Below are 20,812 nucleotides of genomic sequence, written 5' to 3'. Positions count from 1 at the left end.
CTGGAGTAGGGACAGGAGGTAAGGAGTGCCTTTTTTGTTCTTTCCTTTATTCTTTGAACTTGACGGAGCACGTACTATGAGCTTTGCTATGAACTGTGAAGATTCAGAACTTAGTAACGTATAAACTCTGTCCTGACTGGGATGCCGTGTTGGAGGGGTGCAAGTTTGAATCCCGGCTCTACCTGCTCAAACCTTTGGAGAAGAGGACTGAATATGTTTTTGGCCCTCCATTTCCTCATCTATAAGGGTTACAATAGTACCTACATCTGTGGAGTTATGGAATTAAATAAGTTCATGTGTGCAAGGCACTCAGAATACTGCCTCACACATAATAAACACTCGATAAATGTTAACTTTCTTTTTTTAAGCAAATGTTATCCATCATCATTTCATTTGTATAATACCTGAGTTCTTCTCAAGTAAATATAGACTTTTGTTTATTTTAAAAAAACACCATCAAATATAATACATATACTTTGATTAAATTCTAGATTTCCACAAATAGCTATAAAAGACATTGAGACAGCAGTGTATGAGTGGATTAGTAAGCTGTGGTATATGTATACCATGGAATATTACTCAGCTATAAGGAATGATGAAGATACGACATCTCTATGGTTCTCCTGGAGAGAGTTGGAACCCATTATATTAAGTGAAGTATCCCAAGAATGGAAAAACAAGCATCACATGTACTCACCAGAAAATTGGTTCCCCTGATCATCACCTAAATACACATCTGGGAACAACACCAATTGGATGTCAGACTGAGGTGGGGGGGCGGGGGAGGGGATGGGGGTATGCCTACACAATGAGTGCATTGTGCACCGTTTGGGGAGTGGTAACACTTGAAGGTGCTGACTCGGGAAGGGGGGGGTGGGGAAGGGAGGGATATATACCTACATGATGGGTGCAATGCGCACGACCTGGGGAACAGACATGTCTGGAGCTCTGGCTTGGGGGGAAAGGCGGAACAGGAGCAACGTATGTAACCTGAAATTCTGTATCCCCCATAACAAGATGAAAAAAAAAAAAAAAAGACATTGAGACAATATGGGAAATTTTATATTGTCTGGACATTAGATTATATTAGGGAATTGTTAACATTCTTAAATGCTATAATGATATCATGGGTATGTATGAGATCATCATTATTTTTAGAAGATGCGTGCAAAAGTATTTAGGGGTGATATATGATATATGTCACTCACTTTTAAATGGTATAATAAAACAAAAGATATATAGGAAGAGAGAAAGAAAGCAAATATGGCAAAATACTAATAATTGTCAGATAGGTATTAGACATATGAACATATTATAAAGTATTTTAGAGTATTAAAGCACTTTTTAAAAGAAAGTATCTTAGCATGGAAAGCAAATATAATTTCAGAAGAGAATAAAAATCTACATGTGGCCAGGTGCAGTGGCTCATGCCTATAATCCCAGCATTCTGGGAGGCTGAGGCAGGAGGATTGCTTGAGGCCAGGAGTTCAAAATTAGCTTGATCCAACATAGCAAGACTCCATCTCTACAAAAGTAGAAAAATTAGCTGGGCATAGTGGTACTCACCTGTGGTCCCAGCTTCAGAGGCTGAGGCAGGAAAATCACTTGAGCCCAGGAGTCTGAGGTTGCAGGGAGCTATGATTATGCCACTGTACTCTAGCCCAGGTGACAGAGCAAGACTCTGTCTTAAAAAAACAAAAACAAAAAAGTAAAAAAAAAAACTACATGTCAGTAAAATATAAGCACTGAACCTACCAGTATAGATTATCCTGGAAAGATGATAGAATATTTATTTGGTTAAGAGAATTATAGTTCTAGTAGATAGTGTTTATAGTTTATCTTAAGAAAAGTTTGCCTTTGTCCTCCTGTATGAAAAGATTATTTATTGTTAATAGTATAGAAGATGCCTGATTAAAAGCAAAGGATAATAGAAAATTAAATACATAGTTTTTGGAATATTAATGTTAATGTATTATTTATTAAATCTACATTTATTTAGCAATTAAGTCTATATTTTTTTTCTTCTAGCAGCTTTTGCTTTATGTAACTTAAATAAGATAATCAAAAAAATTAATTCTTTTACATAGATGACAACCCGTGTTGATGGTCATTCTTGGGCTCTTTCTGCAATAGATGAATTGAAAGTAGATAAGATAATTACACCCTTAAATAAGGATCATATTCCAATAACTGACTCACCAGTTGTTGTACAACAACACATGTTACCTCCAAAGAAATTTGTTCTCCTCTCGGCACAGGTATGTACATATTCTGTTATGGTAGAAACAAAAAGAAGAGAAGCGATATTTAATGTTTTTGTCACATACACTGAAATAGTTGCTTAATGAAATCATTTTCTTAAATACTTAGGAATTCTTACTCTTATAGTATTCTTAAGGAATACTTTATAAATATCAAAAATGATACAAAAAGAACCATCTAAGTGTTATGCTTTTTCTAAAATAGCATTTCTATCACTGGCAGCAACATAAAATATTCTATAAGCTAAGTATTTAATATATAACATATAGTTACAATAAAATTATATGACCATAGTAGTATATAGTAACTTATATAAGCTAAGTTTTATTTTTAAGAACAACCAAATATATTTCTTACAAGTTCTCACTTAAAAACATTTCCTTATTATTTTAATTTTTACATAGTAATGCATGACAAAATTCAAATGGTGAAACAAAGGAAGTATATACAATAAAACCTCCCATTCAGTCCAGGTCCCTTTCCTCCAGACACCCATGTTGTCAATATCTGTGTATCCTTCCAGAGATATGTTATGGTTATGCAAGCAAAACAAATATATTTTTAAACAAATGGTAACATATATACTGTCCTATACCTTGCTTTTTATATTTCAAAAATATATTTTGGAGACCTTTCCATATTCATATATAAAGTACTTTCTCATTCTTTTTTATATTTCAAAGGTATTCCTTTGTGTGGATGTACCATATTTAACTAGGCCCCTATTAATGGATTATCTTTTTCTATTAAAAAATACACTCTTGTTGGCTGGGCACAGTGGGTGGCTTATGCCTGTATTCCCAGCACTTAGGGAGGGCAATGCAGGAGGATCACTTGAGCCCAGGAGTTTGAGACCATTCTGGGCAACATAGCATGACCATGTCTCTACGAAAAAAAATTTTTTAAAGAAGTTACCTGGCCTAATGGCACATATCTGTAATTCCAGCACTTTGGAAGGCTGAGGTGGGAGAATTGCTTAAGCCCAAGAATTGGAGGTTGCAGTGAGCTATGATTGGGCCTAAGTGATCAGCCTAAGTGACAGAGCAAGATCCAATCTCTCAAAAAAAAAAAAAAAAAATCCAACCTTGTGCATATATCATTTCACATGTGTATGAGTAAAGTTGTGGTATCATATCTGCTCAGTCGAGTGTCTGTGCTTTCACTAGCCATGTTTGTGGATGCTTGTTTCCTCAAACCCTCTTTCAGTACGATATGCTGTCTTACTAAGAAATTGACTATCTTTTCAAGTATTTATATTTCTGTGAACTGTCTATTCCTATGCTATACCTACTTTTCTACTGACCTGTCTTTTGAGAAACTAACGTTTTTTTGATTTTTAGCCTCAAATATTTTTCCTGGTTTGTCATTTGATCTTGTTTATTGAGATTTTTCCCAAACTGACAAGTTTAGAAGTAGTCAAAATTACCAATTGTCATTTGGGATTTATGTCACAGTTAAAAAGCTTCCTTACTCTAAGCTTCATAAAAGAATTCACCTATACTTTCTTCTTGTTTTCTTCTAGTATTATTATAGTTTTAATTTTTCCTTTAAATCTTTTGATCTGTTTGGAATTTATCCTGGTATAAGGTATGAGTATGGGTCCAGCTTAATTTTTTTCTGCATGGATATACATAGTAGCAACACAGTTAGTAATCTAACTTTAATTCTCTGGCTTGAGGGGCAGCTTTGAGAGAGGTAGTGTTTTCTTACTAAATTTTCTCTGTGGATATATAGATTTAGTGTAGGTTGGGAGTTAAAATATAGATGATATTTTTGACCAGTTTACTTTGTATTCTTGAAGTTATTTTTTTTGTTGTTTTGTTTATTTTATTAAACAAGGTAGCATGGTCAGTTGCTACCAGCCAATTTTGGTAAATCTATTATTCATATTCTTTTTCTTTTTTAAAAAATTTCTTAGGGAAGTCTTATGTTTCATAAACTCAGACCGGTAGATCAACTGAGGCATCTCCTTGTGAGTAATGTGGGTGGAGATGGAGAAGAAATTGAAAGATTCTTTAAATTACATCAGGTAATTACTTGTACTTTTTAAAAAATGTGGTATTTTAAACCATAAAACAGTGGGAATGATAGTTAAATTTTATATAAATTGGGACTAAAATACTGCAATAAACAGATAATCTTAACAATATTCCTTTCTTTGCCTAAGTCAAATGTATGCCAATATTTGAAAGCAAGATTAGTATAAGTCCTATAGTAAACTCTTAGGTTTTTATTCTCTGTTGTTGATAATTTTTTATCATTAAAGTCTACTAGTAAAAGTTTGATGTTCAAGTTATGTGATAAATGCATCTTTATTAAAAGCATAAGACATTTATGGATAAGTCCCTTTTTGTTCAATTCTTTGTTTTGACTTAATTACCTGAGGAAGAAACTTGAGGCAGAAGTGTGGAGACCTTAGCAATCTGAAGCCATAACTAGAATTGATGAGATAAAACCGGGAGTGGTTAGTTTAAAATATCACATCAAAGTTAAGTATACAAATTCTGGATTCAAACCAACTATGTTAAAAATCCCAGCTCCACCACTGGGGTAAATTACTTGAATTCTCTAGGTTTCAGTTTTCTTCCATGTAAAATATGCATTATATAACAGTAGTGTGTGATGTGAAGATTAATATGTGCTAAACTCTTAAATTAGTGCGTGACACACAATAGGTACTCAGTATATGTTAGCATTTACTCTTATTTTCTAAAAAGTAGAAAGGCTACAAGAAGGCTGGGCGTGGTGGCTCACGCCTGTAATCCTAGCACTCTGGGAGGCCGAGGCGGGTAGATCGTTTGAGCTCAGGAATTCGAGACCAGCCTGAGCAAGAATAAGACCCTATCTCTACTAAAAATAGAAAGTAATTATATGAACAACTAAAAATATATGGAGAAAAAATTAGCCGGACATGGTGGTGTAGGCTTGTAGTCCCAGCTACTCGGGAGGCTTAGGCAGGAGGATTGCTTGAGCCCAGGAGTTTGAGGTTGCTGTGAGCTCGGCTGATGCCACTGCACTCTGGCCTGGACAACAGAGTGAGACTCTATCTCAAAAAAAAAAAAAAAAAAAAAAACCCAAAATACGTCCAATATTAAACACTGAAATAAATGTGAGCTATACAGATATTTTAAAAAAAAAAAAGGAAAAGAAAGGTTACAAGAAGGAAAAAAAAACGGAAGCTAAATCAGAATCTAGGTAAAAAGAAAAAGAGAGCAATCTTTAATACTAGTGCTTATGATAAACTTTAAAACCATTAGTATTCACTTCTGTTTTTAATACCTGCTAACTTCCTTTAGTCAGCAAATATTTCCTGAGCATCTGCTCTGTCCTAGGTACAGATTTAAATACTGGACAGAGCAGTAAATAAAACTTCTTTTAAAATGTTTATTTTTAATATAGGGAAGATGTTCTTCTTTTTACAGGAAGACCAGGCTTGTGCAGCTTGCCTTATTCTTGCTTGCTCCACTGCTGCCTGTGATAGAGAAGTATCTGCTTGGGCAACTCGGGCTTTCTTCAGGTATATGTCAAGGATTTTTTTGGTACTGGGGCACTTTTTAAATGGTTTCAATACCAGCGGCATAGTTAATGACTTTGCCAAACAGTTGAGTGACTATGTAGACAAAGTATTAAAATGTATTTGCAAAAGGATGAAATTATCATGCTGATTGAAACAGCTAGATTAGCATAATTTATGAATTATTACTCTATCTCTGGATTCTGTTCTCCAACTTCTTGTCTTCCTTCTACCTCAGTTACAATGTCATCTATCTTTCTTACTTCCCCAAACACTATGCCAGTTCTGCTTTATGTGTATGTATCATTGGTATTGAGGGATTCTGAATCACTTTAAGGAAACTTGGTATCAAAGAGATATTTTTATTTGGAAAATATTAGCTAAGAAGTTATAATGTGATTTTTTTTAAAAAGGTTTTTAAAGTATTGTCTAACCATAATCTAGTGTGAAAATTGTGATGGCATTTAGTCATTAAGTAAACTGTATGCATTGCACATTCTTTTTAAGAAGTTATCAGAGTCCCTTATATTAGATCATTAAATATGAAATGTCCAATTTTGAATCAAAGCTGTAGTTTATTATATCTGAAATAAGAAACAATATAATTAATCAAATTATGCGCCTAAACTATCTACAGTTTTGCCATCTTTAATAATAGCTTGTTTATGCCAGCAGTGAAGAACCCTGGAGAACAAGTGGCGATGAAATTGCGAAAGGTGTTTTCCACAGCTTATAGAGAATTGAATATTTTTCCTTGCCAAGAAGTGGTCCAAAGCCTGGAAGAAGCAGTAGTCAGTTGGTGCAAGGTGAATACAGTGGATGACAAGAAAGTTTCCAAGTCCAGCTTCTATAGTTTGAGCAGCATTGTTTGTGTGACATGTGATAGAGTGTTGTCTTGGAAGAGGCTTGGCCTGTCTCTACTAGCCAATCTCTGCGGATTAACAAGCATCCTCATCATTTCGTCCAGTTGGTTGCAATAGGCATCCGCTGTAATCGATTGACTAGCTGTGGTGGATAATTCCAGCACTGGATCACCAAACAAACACCATTAGCTTTTTTTGATGAATATTCGGTTTTGGACTGTGTTTCATCTTTATCCAGCTATTGTGTCAAACGCTTGTGATTGTCAAAAAGAATCCATTTTTCATCACACATAATAATATGGTGTAGAAATGGTTTGCCTTTATGTCATGACAACAAAGAAAGGCAAGCTTCGAGATGATTTCTCTTCTGAGGCTCTTTTAATTCATGCAGTACCCATCTGTCAAGCTTCTTTACCTTGCCAATTTGTTTCAAATTGTCCAATATTGTTGGAGTAGTAAAATCAAACCTTGCTGCTAATTCATACATAGGTTGAGATGGATTTGCTTCCTCTGCAATGTTCAGCCATCATTATCCACCTTGGCCTCAGGTCTTCCACGTGGCTCATTTTCTAGATTCAAATTATCAGAAAGGAACTTCTCAAACCATCAACATACTGTGCATTCATTAGCCACATTCTTCCCAAACACTTCGTTGATATTTCATGCTGTTTGCACTGCATTGGTTCCATGAAGGAACTCATTTCGAAAATAGCACTAATTTTTTATTCCATGGTTTCACAAAAATTGCTCTTAAAAAAAAAAACGTGAAAGGTAATCACAAGCCAAAATGTGTGTTTGTAAGACTGAGGATGCACCTTCACAATCAAAATAAAACAAGAAGTGTCAAAGTGAAATGTCAGAGATATCAACTGTCAAATTTAGTACTTAAGGAAATTGGACATTTCATATTTAATAACCTAATACTTCTTCCTGGTAATAGTTTCAATTAACATTTACTGAATAAGTATTTATTATGTATCTTATGCATATATTTCACTGTCAGCACAATAAAGTATCCAATGCTTAAAACATTTATTGGAAGCTAAGGACTAGTAACAAGTCCAGCTTTAAAGATGGATGGTTTTACTGAATAAACTCAGCCTCTGTTGTCATAAAAATAGGTATGGTGGTGAAGCACAGATGAGATTTCCACCTATGCTGCCCCCTCCAAGTAATGTTGGTCCCATCTTGGGGTCTCCTGTCTATTCTAGTGAGTATGAAACATTGAAATGAAATTGTTGATGATAGTTTGAATTTTAGAAACTTTCTAGCATATTTTAATCAATAAATCTTTCATTATGTTTTATTTATTGCTACTATATTATTGCCAAATAAGTCTACAGATTCTGACTCTTAAAAGTGATGATATATTAATATTGAATCCTTAATGTGTACCAGGGAGCACAATAAGAGGTATCTAATAGTATTTACAGAACTCTTTTGGTATTTATTCAAAGGGTAAGAGATGAATGATTTAATAACAAGAAACCCTCATATTAGTGTTTTTCAAAGTGGAAATTGTTAGAAAGTTACTGGGAAATGAGATAAGTCCCTAATTCTTGAATATTTCATGGTGGTGCCAGTCCTTCTTATACTTAAAAATGGTTTCTGTGTGCCTAATTTGATCAGATTGAAAAGATTGGAAGGTTATTTTGTAAATTTTTATATTCGTCTTTCCTTTTTTAGGTTCTCCTGTTCCTAGTGGTAGTCCCTATCCAAATCCATCCTTTTTGGGAACACCATCTCAAGGTACATCTTTTTCTCTGTTTTGGGTTGTTACTAATGTTCTTTTTGAAGAGTTAACATTATGAGTTATCCTTAATGCTCAATGTAAAGACTAACTTGCCTTATTCCCTTGAAAATAAGTGTCATTTAATATAGTGACATTCAAGCAAATATTAGTATTTGGCCATGAATGCCTTTAAGAGCTCCTCTAATAGTGTGCCTGGAAAGCCCCTTATTTGGGTACCATGATTTAATTCGGGCCTGAAATCTGTATAATTAGTTCTATTTCTCTCTCAGTATTAGGAACAGTTATTACATGTTTTCTTTCCTTTTCATTCTGCATTGTCAATACTTGAAAGTCTACCTAGGACCACCATCCAACTCTCTCTTCTTATTAAGCGCAACCAAATTAAATATCTATTTATTCCATGATTTTTGTAACTGTTTCTACCTTTGTGTCCAGATACAACAAACTTGGGTTATTGAGAATTTTGAATTTTCAAGGTTATATTTTTAAAAGATTTGTTTTTCTTATGTGTGTACAAGGTATACAGCCTCCTGCCATGTCAACTCCAGTGTGCGCTATGGGTAACCCAGCAACTCAGGCCACAAGTATGAGTTGTGTGACTGGACCAGAGATTGTGTACTCTGGGAAACACAATGGTATTTGCATTTACTTTTCTCGAATCATGGGGTAAGTTTTTTATGGAATAATTAACTATTGCTTACCTTGTCCTATCTTGAGAAATGTTAACTCTAAATTTGGGACATCATTTATTAAATTTTATTATGCTTGTAGTTTTAGCGAACTTGTCCACTGATAAGATTTTCTATCATTCAGCCTTTTTATTATCTAACTACGTTCATTGCTGTGTTTTATTTCTCTCCCCACCTTCTCTCTCTCTGTCTCTTTTTCTCTCCCTGTATGTGTATGGTAGCATCAAAATACAGTTGGTCCTTGAACAACACAGGGGTTAGGGGCACTGACTCCCTGCATAGTCGAAAATCCACGTATAACTTTTGTCTCCCAAAAACTTTAACTACTGATAGCCTCCTGTCTATAAACCTTACCAATAAGATAAAGAGTCAGTTAACACATATTTTGGACTGGGCACGGTGGCTGACGCTTGTAATCCCAGCATTTTGGGAGGCCGAGTTGGGAAGGTTGCTTGAGGCCAGGAGTTTGAGACCAGCCTGAGCAACATAGTGAGACCTTGTCTTTACCAAAAATTAAAATTAACCAGGCATGGTGGCACACATCTGTAGTCCCAGCTACTCAGGAAGCTGAGGTGGGAGGATCACTTGAGCCCAGGAGTTCGAGGATGCAGTGAGCTATGATTGTGCCACTGTGCTCCAGACTGGGTGACAGAGTGAGACTCTGTGTCAAAAAAAAAAAAACCATGTGTTTTGTATATGTATTCTGTATTATTAAAGTAAGCTATAGAAAAGAAAATGAAATGTTAAGAAAATCAGAAGAAAAAGAAAATATATTTATTATTCATTAAGTGCAAGTGGAACATCATAAAAGTCTTCACCCACGTCATCATGAATAGGCTGAGGGGGAGGAGGATGAGGAAGGGTTGGTCTTGCTGTATTGGAGTGGCAGATGTGGAAGAAAATCTGCACAGAAATGGACCTGTGCAGTTCAAACCTTTGTTGTTCAAAGATCGACTGTCTATCTATATAGATATTAACATATAGTGTTACAAACCTCTCCATAACTCAGTGATGTGTCTATGGGTCAAATGGGCAGTTTTGGTCTTGCTGGGCTCACTCATGCATTTGCAGTCAACTGTGAAGTTAAGTGTGTTTGTCTTGACTAGAGCCTCACATATTTAAGGTCATATTTGTCAGCTGATCTAGAATGGCCTCAGCTGAAACAGCTGGGTTGTTCTCCACGTGATCTTTCATCCTCCAGCGGGCCAGCCATTATTAATTTGGTGGTGAGAGCTTCCTTGAGAAGAGTGTAAACATGCAAAACCTCTTTACGCCTGGGCTCAGAACTGGCCTACCGTTCTCTTTTCTGCCTCATTCACTTGGCCAGAGGGAAGTCTTAAAGCCAACCCACCTTTTTATGGAAGAAGCATTAAAGTCACATTGCAAGAGGTATAGCTATAGGGAGAGAGAAAGAATTTCAGTCATTTTTGCAATCAGTCTACCGTATCATCTAATTAGCTATCTTGTCTAGTATATATTTTCCTTAGATTTGAGATGTATGATTTCATATCATTTGCTTAAAATGTGAAACAGTGCCAAACCCCTTTATAAATTTATATTTTTCATTATAAGCTCCCTGTTCACAATTTATCACAAAAAGCCTTTTGATTTTTCTTCAGCAGTATTTTATTATCTGAAGTAACTTAGGTCTATCAGGTATGAAAATTTTTCTGTTTTCCATTCTTCCAGGTAACTTAGTAAAATGTTAAATGAAACCAGTGCTAAGTTTTAAAAAACCTAATAAAGCCATTAAGTTCCTACAGACATGAATTTATTACATAATGTAATGTTTTTATTAATTTACTGCACAATCATTAAAACATTTTTTTGTTCCAGAAACATTTGGGATGCGAGCTTAGTTGTAGAGAGAGTGTTCAAGAGTGGCAACAGAGAGATCACTGCAGTAAGTGTGTGTGCTACTGCTCTCTTATTTGTGTGTAATCACCTGATGGTAGTAATTGATAGTTTCTTGTAACAATTCTTGATGTTACACGAGCAAGATGGCAACGATTTATGTATAAATTTGTGTTCTTGTCCAATAAACTGTCTGCCCTCTGGGTTAAATCTCAGCTCTATCACTTACTAACTATCTGAACACGAGTAAGTTTCTTAACATTTCAGAGTCTAATACCTCGCCGTAAAATGAGAATAATATATCTCCCTCATAAGGTTGCTGTGAGGAATAAATAGTGCTAATACTTAATATTGCTCCAAATTTGCTATTTAATACTTTGACTTATATATGCAAAAACACCATGGACCTAGCACTAATTTCCATGAATTGGCATACCTTGCAGACTGCTTTAAGAAAGCATCTTGTAGAAATTTATATTATCGCAAATTCAGATAGTGAGATTTTTTTAAAAATTTGGAATATGAATGTAATCTATTTTAAGCTTGTTCTTAAAATGAAAAGATACGAAATATATTTTTGACTATGATACCCTTTTACAGTTGACATTTATAAGAATAAGAATGTATTTGCCTAACATAGTATACGATTCTTTTTATATGAAGTGTAAGAACATGCAAAACTAATGTGTGGTGATAAAAGTAAGAAAAGTGGTAACCTCAGAGGAGGGATGGCTAATGACTAGAAAGGGACATTAGGAAACTTTCTTGAGAGTTGAAAATATTCTACATTTTAATCTGGGTGGTGACCCCTATAAAAATGTAAGAAGTAATCAAAATGTTTGTATTTTCCTATATGTAAATTATCAATCTTAGACCAGAAAGAGAAGAATGTAGGTATTAACTATTGTTTATAAAGATAGGGCACCTTAAAATTAAAATTGTTCATATTCAATTACAGCTTTACAGAGTTTGTGTTTTTAAACTTTTAAAAAATTTTTTATTTGTGCAGATTGAAAGCAGTGTTCCCTGCCAGCTGCTAGAGTCAGTGCTACAGGAACTAAAAGGTTTGCAGGAATTTCTAGACAGAAATTCCCAGTTTGCGGGAGGACCATTAGGAAATCCAAAGTAAGAATAAATAGGGTTTACTTATTCATTTTTTCCTTTTTGTTGTATTTTTTTGTTGAGATATAATTTACACACCATAAAATTCATCCTTTTAAAGTATGCAGTCCAGTGGTTTTTAGTATGTTCACCAAGTTAGGCAACCATCCCCTCTATCTAATTCTAGAATGTTTTCATCACACCAAAAAGAAACCCTGTTCACATTAACAGCTACTCCTCATTTCCCCTTTCCTAGTCCCTGGAAATCACTAATTTACTTTCTATTCCAGTGGATCTGGCTATGCTAGATATTTATATAAGTGGAAATGTTTAATATATGACCTTTTGTGTCTGCCTCTTTCCCAAAGCATAATGTGTTCAAGGTTTGAATGTTGTAGCCTGTGTCATTTTATTTCCCACTTCTTCAGGTGATAGACATTTGGCTTATTTCAGCTTTTGGCTATTAAGAATGATGCTGATATGAGCATTCCCATATAATTTTTTGTGTGGGTATATGTTTAGAATGGACTTTTTTTTATTAATAAAATGATACAGACTTTTCAGGAGGGAGGGAAATAATATCACATCTGAGGAGTCACATCCCTTTCCAGAATTGTTAATGAGCTATGACAGTATAATGTTCTTAAAGCATATATGAATACACATTTCTTTAAAAGCAAAAATAAAGTCTTACGTAGGTATGCTTTTACATAACATTTTTATACTTAGTATATCATTTCGAATGTTTCAAATCAGTGGAAAAAATATTTTACTTTTGTAATGGTTACATGCTATTCCATTATTTATATGCAAGCAATTGATAACTCCTTATTAATAATTAGGTTGTTTCTATTTCTTGATGTTATAAACAGAGCATAGTGTTTACTCTTCTTTCTTATTCAGTAATCTTCAGATGAATTTCTTTAGGAGAATTATTGGGCCTGAGGGCTTTTTAAAATGTTAATATGTAGTATTTAGTTGTCTCCTGAAAAGGCTATACCAATTTTTATTATTTTTAGTCTTTGGAACACTTTAAGTGTATCTTAAACAGCATAATAATTTTTTTTGTTTGTTTCACTCTATTCCCCGGGCTAGAGTGCAGTGGCATCATCATAGCTCACTGCGACTTCAAACTCCTGGACTCTATCGATCCTCCTGCTTCACCTTCCCAAGTATCTGGGACTACATGTCCACGCCACCATGCCTGGCTAATTTTTGTATTTTTTGTAGAGACATGGTCTCTCTTGCTGTATTGCTCAGGCTGGTCTCGAACTCCTGGCCTCAAGCAATCCTCCTGCCTTGGCCTCCCAAAATGTGAGGATTACAGTCATGAGCCACTGCACTGCCTGGAGTCTGTGTCTTTTAATTAGGAGAATTTAACTCCTTTTCATTTTATTGGGGTTAGTTCAGTGTTTGGTCTTTTTCTCACTGTCATGAATTTGTGCTTTTTGTTGTGTTTTTTGTTTGTTTTTCTCCCTTTTCCCATTTCCTTATTTTATTGTATTGATCAGACCTCTCCCCACCTTAAGCACCAGTTAAGAAGTTCTACATATGCTTTTTCTCCCTCTAGTAGTTAGTTTTAAATTCTGATAAACATACGTCTCAGTCAGCATTAATAAACAAAGTCTCTTAGCTTCTTTTTCCCTGCCCTCCACCACCATCTTTTTCCCTCAAAATTACTTGGAATTTTACTTGTGAGTTAGTTTAGTATTCTTTTTTCCTTTTCTAATGTTACGCTCTTAATGTTACTACTTCCTAAGCAGTTCATTCAGTTTTACAATTACATCTGCAATTATTTGTTAATTTTTAACCTGCTACTTTACTAATTTAATTTCTCTTTACTGTTTTTAGTAGGGTTTTTTCCATTGAATTTTTTTTTGATTTTTCAAATGTAATCCTATCATCTGCAAATAGAGACAGTTTTACCTTTTTCTTTGGAATTCTAGTTGATTTCTCCTATCTGCACAGGGTGGTATCTCTTAACAGGATTAAATAGTAGTGGAGATATAGCAGGCATCCTTGTCTTATTCCTGAGTTTAATGGGAAAGCTTATAGTGTTTCCTCATTCAGGAAGATGCCAAGATAGATACAGTTTATCACGTCAAGATAGTATCCATTTATTTTTATTTTATTGTGTATTTTTAACATAAATGGATGTTGGAGTTTGTCAAACATCTTTTCTACATTTTACAGAGATAACCATGTAATTTTTTCCTTACCTTTAATAATAGAATCATACCAATACATGTCCTCACTTTGACCAACCCTTGGATGCCTGCAATATTAGTTTCACTGAGTATGAAAATTTTTTAACAGCTTTTTGAGATCTAGTTTGCATACCATAAAATTCATTTATTTTAAGTGTCCAATTCAATGACTTTTAGTAAATTTATAGAATTGTGCAACCATCACCATGATCTAATTTTAGGACATTCCCATCTCCCAAAAGACAAACCTCATGTTCATTTGCAGTCACTCCCATTCCCGGTCCCTAACCCTAGATAATTATTAATCCGTTATATCACTATAGAGTTGCTTTTTCTTGACATTTCATATAAATGGAACCATCCAGTATGTGGTCCTGAGTCTGACTTCTTTCACTTAGCATGTTTTGAGGCTCATGTTTGAGATCTATGTTATAGTATACATTAATACTTTATTCTTTTCCATTGTCTAATGAGTATGGGATTTTAAAGTCATAGACCATTTCTCTCAGAGCTTCACATACATTTTGTTTCATGTTCCTCCCAAAGTTTAATGTTGCAGATGAAAAGTACATTACCTATTTGCTTCTCTTTCCTCCGTAAATGACTTGTGTTTGCTTTGAATTTTTTTGTGCTTTTCTTCCTTTTTTACTGAAATTCAGAAATTATACCATGGTGACTTTAGGTGTGTCTTCTTTCCAATTCTCAGTGAGCCTTTAGACTTACATACTTAGCTTTGATGAATTTTTTTTTCTATTGTTTCTTATTATAGTACAGATTGAGTGTCCCTTACCTGAATTGCTTGGGACCAGAGGTGTTGTGGATTTCGGATTTTTTAAAATTTTAGAATATTTGTGTTGCACTCAGGTTGAACATCCTTAATCTAAAAATCTGAAATCCAAAATGCTCCAATCAGCATTTCCTTTGAGCATCATGTCGGCCTTCAGAAAAGTTTCAGATTTTGGAGCATTTCAGATTTGTATTTTCAGATCAGAGATACTCAATCTGCAATTACTTCTGTCACATTCTCTTTAAGGAATCGTTTTTAACTCCCCTGGTTCCAGTTCCAGCCTAAGTTTCTTCCCTTCAATAATTTCTTTCCTTCGTCTCTCTCTCTCTCTCTCTCTCTTTTTTTTTTTTTTTTTTTTTTTTTTGGTCTTTTTGTGATACAGATCAGGAAAATTTCTCTCTGATAAATATTTTCTGGCCGTTATATTTTTAATTCCAAGAACTCTTTCTTCATTTCCCAGTTTTTCTTTTTTCATGGCAACCAGCACTTGTGGTTGTCAATATATTTTTAAAAATTTGATTTGTACACTTTTTTTTTAAGAGACAAAGTCTTGTTCTGTCACCCAGGCTGGAGTACAGTGGCCCGATCGTAGCTTAATGCAGCCTTGAACTCCTGGGCACAGGTGATTTTCCTGCCTCAGCTTCCTGTGTAGCTGAGATTACAGGCACTTGCCATCACACTCAGCTAATTTTTTATTTTTTATTTATTTATTTTTTTTTTTACTAGAATGAGGTCTTTCTGTGTTGCCCAGGCTGTTCTCAAACTCCTGGCCACAAGCGATCCTTCTGCCTCAGCCTCCCATAGTGCTAGGATTATAGCCTCCCACATCCAGCCTACACACTTTAAATGGTTGAATTGTATGGTTTATGTGTTATATCTCAATAAAGCTATTAAAAACACATTTTCCTATTTCTATTTCAGCAGTACTGCCAAAGTACAGCAGAGGCTGATAGGATTCATGCGTCCTGAAAATGGAAATACCCAACAAATGCAACAGGAACTGCAGAGAAAGTTTCATGGTAAATTATTGCTTCTGATCAGTTAAATGTACATGACCCCAGTAAAGTTTTATTACTTGAATAGAAAACTATCGACTTCTTTTAGTGAGATCTAGTTCATCGGATAACACAAATTTTTTTAAATTAAAATATCAGTGTGATTGGGAAAGTGGGATAATATGGATATTGTATATTTCTGTATTTCTTTTAGCCCATACATTTTTGTTCCCTCCTCCACCAGAAAACATGATACATACCATTTTCTTTTTTCTTTCTGTCTGTCTGTCTCTCTCTCTCTCTCTTTTTTTTTTTTTTTTTTTTTTTTTTTTTATGAAGACAGGGTCTCGCTCTGTTGCCCAGGCTGGAGTGCAGTGGTGCAATCATAACTCACTGTAGCCTCAAACTTCTGGGCTTGAGCGATCCTCCTATCCCTGCCTCAGCCTCTGAGTAGGACTATAGGCATGAACTACCATACTCAGCTGATTTTTTTTGATAGAAATATGGTCTTTCTGTGTTCGCTGGGCTGGTCTTGAACTTCTGGGCTCAAGTGATCCTCCCACCTTAGCCTTCCAAAGCGCTAGGTTTACAGGCATGAGCCACTGTGCCCAGACACCTTTTTCTTTATGGTATTTTTTTTATTGTGGTGAAATATATGTACCATAAAATTTATCCCTTTAACTATTTTTTTAAGTGTACAGTTCATTGGCTTTCAGTATGTTCACATTGTTAGGCAACCATCACCAACATCCAACTCTAGAACTTTTTGCATCTTCTCAAAGTAAAACTCTGTAGCCATGAAACAGTAACTCCCCATTTTCCCCCTATTGGAAGTTTCTGATAACCACCATTCTACTTTCTGTTTCTGTGAATTTGACTATTCTGGGTACCTCAGGGGCTGGAAACAAACAGAACTTTTCATTTTGTGACCGGCTTATTTTACTTAGCATACGCTCATCAAGGTTCATCCATGTTCTATGATGTGTTAGAATTTTCTTCTCTTTTAACACTGAGTAATATTCCATAGTATACATGTACCACACTTTGTTTATCCATTCGTCTGCCGATGGACACTGGGTTGCTTCTACCTTTTAGCTATTATGAATAGTGCTGCTAGGATCATTCGTATACAAATTCAAGACCCTGCTTTTAGTTCTTTTGGGTATATAACTAGAAGTGGAATTGCTGGAATGGTAATTCTATTATTAGTTTTTTTGAAAAACTGCCATACTGTTTTCATGGCAGTGGCACTACAACTGGCCAACATTTGTAACTTTCTGAGTTTTTTTGTTTTATAGTAGCCATCCTATTGGGTGTGAAGTGGCATCTCATGATTTTGATTTGCATTTCCCCAATGAATAGTGATACACCTTTTTATAAAGCTAAATATATTAATATGAGTCAAATATTTAGTTGTGCTTTTTATCAAATAACAAGTAAGGAAACAGTATAACAAGTAAGGAAAGAGCAAGGAAACTGAGAAGTTCTTGTAATGACCCATTATTCTGGTTATGAACTAGAATAATAATAAATTCTTGCATGAATTTTCCCTGCAACTCAACTTTTTCTAAATTCTTTTGTCTTTTGTTGTTAGAACCAATTATTCTGGCTGGTAGAACTTTCTTAATTGAGACCCAACAATTTACTTTTGTCCCAAGCTACATTCTTCTGTTCTGCTGACCCTAGTTCTCTCTTTACCATTTTGTAAATTCTTTTTTCAGAACTGCTAATGATACTTAACTAAGGCTTTAAGGTTGACATTACCAAGCATTGGTAAGGATTTGTACAAATGGGAGCATTCAAATTGCTGGCAGTTTATACTGAGACAACCACTTTGGAGAGCAATTTGATTATATCTAGTAAAAGCTGAAAATGCACATACATACATACATACATACATACTTTAAAGCCAGTAGTTTCACTTCTAGGTGTATATCCTAGAAGAATCTTTACCAAACTATTTTCCCACAGTAGGAAGTACATTTTACATGTTTAAAAACATAATATGCCCATAACTGAAACAAAATTTCCTGAAATAATTCTGCCTATATTGTGTTCTGAAATTTCTTTCTTTTTTGTATTCTATTCTATTTCCTATGTAAGGGATGGGGGGGGTAAAGCTGTCATGACTGACTAAACTGACTTTATGATCTGACAATGTGTTTTAATCCAGGGTTTGAGAAACTCAGTCCCAGAGAGACTTGAAAGTATTTTCTAGGAGACCTTCTTTAAGCATATTTATCACATTATTGTTTTAGTGTTAAAACACTGGGAACAATCTAAATGTTCTTCAGGTGTAAAATGGACCAAATTGTCGTATATTTACATGATGAAACACTCAGCAATGAAAATAAATGTACTGGCTTTATATTTATCAGTGTGGCCAGCCTGTGAACATATAACTAGGCAAAAAAAACAATGGTGTAATTATTAAAATCATTGCAATATGTTTATTTATGTTTATACACACAAACATGCAGAAGTACATATATATATACACAAAAACATGAATACAACAACTGATGATCATGATTGCCTGTGATGTGGGCAGAGAGAACAATGGGGATTTCAACCTTAACAATAGTTTTTATTTGAAATAAAACAACTTATCCAGGATAAGTTGAAGTTTTATGAAACTTCATTAGTTGTGTTTTATTATTAGAGGCTCAATTGAGTGAAAAGGTTTCACTTCAGGCAATCCAGCAATTGGTTCGAAAATCATACCAGGCTCTGGCTTTATGGAAACTTCTCTGTGAACATCAATTCACTGTCATTGTAGGAGAACTTCAGAAGGTAAACTTGTCTTTCTTTGTTTAAGATTGTACTGTTAATACTGTGTTTGTTTTCTTTTGCATGACTTTAATCTTCCATTTGGGTTTGGGAGGGGATTATTTGGGGAAGCATTTAAATTATGGTAAACTTAGTATGTTTTAGGAAGATTGCACAAAAGCATGGTAACTTCTGGGAACCATTTTATCAAAACCACAAGTGTTATAGTATATGAGAACTTTATAATGATACGTGAATGAAATCTGTCTTTATCAAAAATATGGTCACAGTGGATTGTGACCTTTATTTGAGCTACAGATACCTCTGATAATCTGCTAAAAGCTCTCTTTCACCACCCTCAAAGAAATGCGTATACATACTTAACACAGAGATTTTTGCATGTAATTCCCAGGGGTCAAACAACCTAAATTAAACACTCTTACTTTAACGGAAGATGTTTATCATTGTGGGAAGTGAACGGTTCATATTTCTTTTGCTGTTCTCATTTGAATCCTTTTTAAGGATAAGGATAATTGGCATTCATCAAAATTTTAGATAGGACATTTGGAGGAAATATATTCCTACCTTTTATTGAATCGTGAACATTTGTAAACATGTGAAAGTGGAGCAAAAACTAACATTATCTCCTACATACACTTGACTCATATCCAGCATTTTCAAGATATTAATATTTTATCAGCTTTGCTTAACCTATCTTCTTTTCTCTTTTTCTTTACTGAATTATTTTAAAATAGATTCTAGGCATCGTGTCATTTTTCTCCTACTTACTTTATACTGTACATTTAGAAATACTGTGTATTTCTTTTAAAAAGATGGACATTTCCTTGAATAACAGCAGTATCATTATCACACTTTGTAATATTAACACTAATTATTGTAGCATCTAAAATAATGAAATTTCTCTGTCTTAAAAATGTCTTTTAACAGATTGGTTCATTCAAATCAGGATCTAAAAAGTTGGTTGACTCATTGAATGTAATCGTTCTTTCTCTTAAATCTCTTTCAATCAAGAGCAGTCTTTCCTCCTTTTTTTTTTTCTCCTTGCTATTGCCTTGTAGAAATCAGATCATCAGTCATACAGAATGATAACAACATTCCAAGGTGATTTTTTACCTTCCTTGTGAACTTGTTTCTCTATCTCCTGCATTTTCTATTAAATGGAAGTTAGATTTCTATAGGTTTGATTAGATTCCAGTTCATTTATTTGAGGAAGAATAGAATGCTTCGTAGGTAATGGTTTGTTCGTCAGGCTGTTTATTAGGGGACACAAAAGATTTGGTTATTCTGCTTTTTAGTAATACTAGGATCAGTTGCTGGATTCAAGTGGTAAGTCCAATTCTGCTGTTACAAAATTCTCCGTCAGACTTTCATCAAGCTTTCATCATCCATTGATAATCATTGCTGGAATTGGTTATTTCATTATTTCATTTAGGATTACAAAATGGTAATTTTCTAAATCTTTGGTTCCTTCCACAGTTTTTGTTTTGTTTTGTTTTGTTTTGTTAAAGACAGGGTCTTGCTCTGTTGCCCAGGCTGGAACACAGTGGTGCAATCACAGATCACCGCAACCTCAAACTCCCAGGCTCAGGCCGTCCTCCTGCCTCACTCAGCCTCCCAAGTAGCCAGGACTATGGGTGTGTGCTACCACATCCAGCTAATTTTTGAATTTTTTATAGAGAGATGGGGTCTCACTATGTTGCTCAGGTTTCTTTCCACAATTATTAACTGCACTTCTATAAAAAAATAATTTTCTTTGTCCTTGAGTGCTATTTGATTACCCTGAAATGTTTTATGTTTTGTGTGGGGCTTTCTTGGTTTGTTTTGTGTTTTTTTTGAGATAAGGTCGTGCCCTATTTGCCCAGGCTAGAGTCCAGTGGCATGATCATAGCTTACTGCAGCCTCAAACTCCTGGGCTCAAGCACTGCTGCCTTAGCCTCCCGAGTAGCTAAGACTACAGGTGTGCACCACCACATCTAGCTATTTTTTACTTTTCAAAA

The 20,812-nt window shown here is 34.7% G+C and overlaps 1 protein-coding gene across 2 annotated transcripts in view; it reads left to right on the top strand.

Annotated features, from left to right (window-relative positions):
* Positions 1-20,812, top strand: part of NUP155 (nucleoporin 155) — a 65,050-nt gene that overhangs the window by 28,657 nt on the left and 15,581 nt on the right. For both annotated transcript variants that reach the window (XM_069492028.1, XM_069492027.1), the window contains exons 13-22: positions 2,088-2,258; positions 4,181-4,291; positions 5,685-5,779; positions 7,761-7,849; positions 8,326-8,388; positions 8,911-9,058; positions 10,918-10,984; positions 11,945-12,060; positions 15,952-16,049; positions 18,688-18,818. In XM_069492028.1, coding sequence (XP_069348129.1) covers positions 2,088-2,258; positions 4,181-4,291; positions 5,685-5,779; positions 7,761-7,849; positions 8,326-8,388; positions 8,911-9,058; positions 10,918-10,984; positions 11,945-12,060; positions 15,952-16,049; positions 18,688-18,818 — 1,089 coding nt within the window. The remainder of the gene's footprint in view (positions 1-2,087; positions 2,259-4,180; positions 4,292-5,684; positions 5,780-7,760; positions 7,850-8,325; positions 8,389-8,910; positions 9,059-10,917; positions 10,985-11,944; positions 12,061-15,951; positions 16,050-18,687; positions 18,819-20,812) is intronic.

The sequence above is a fragment of the Eulemur rufifrons genome, chromosome 17, assembly GCF_041146395.1.
Source record: "Eulemur rufifrons isolate Redbay chromosome 17, OSU_ERuf_1, whole genome shotgun sequence".
Lineage (NCBI taxonomy): Eukaryota > Metazoa > Chordata > Mammalia > Primates > Lemuridae > Eulemur > Eulemur rufifrons.
The sequence above is the reverse complement of the archived record's forward strand: the minus strand, read 5'-3'. Positions and strand labels throughout refer to the sequence as shown.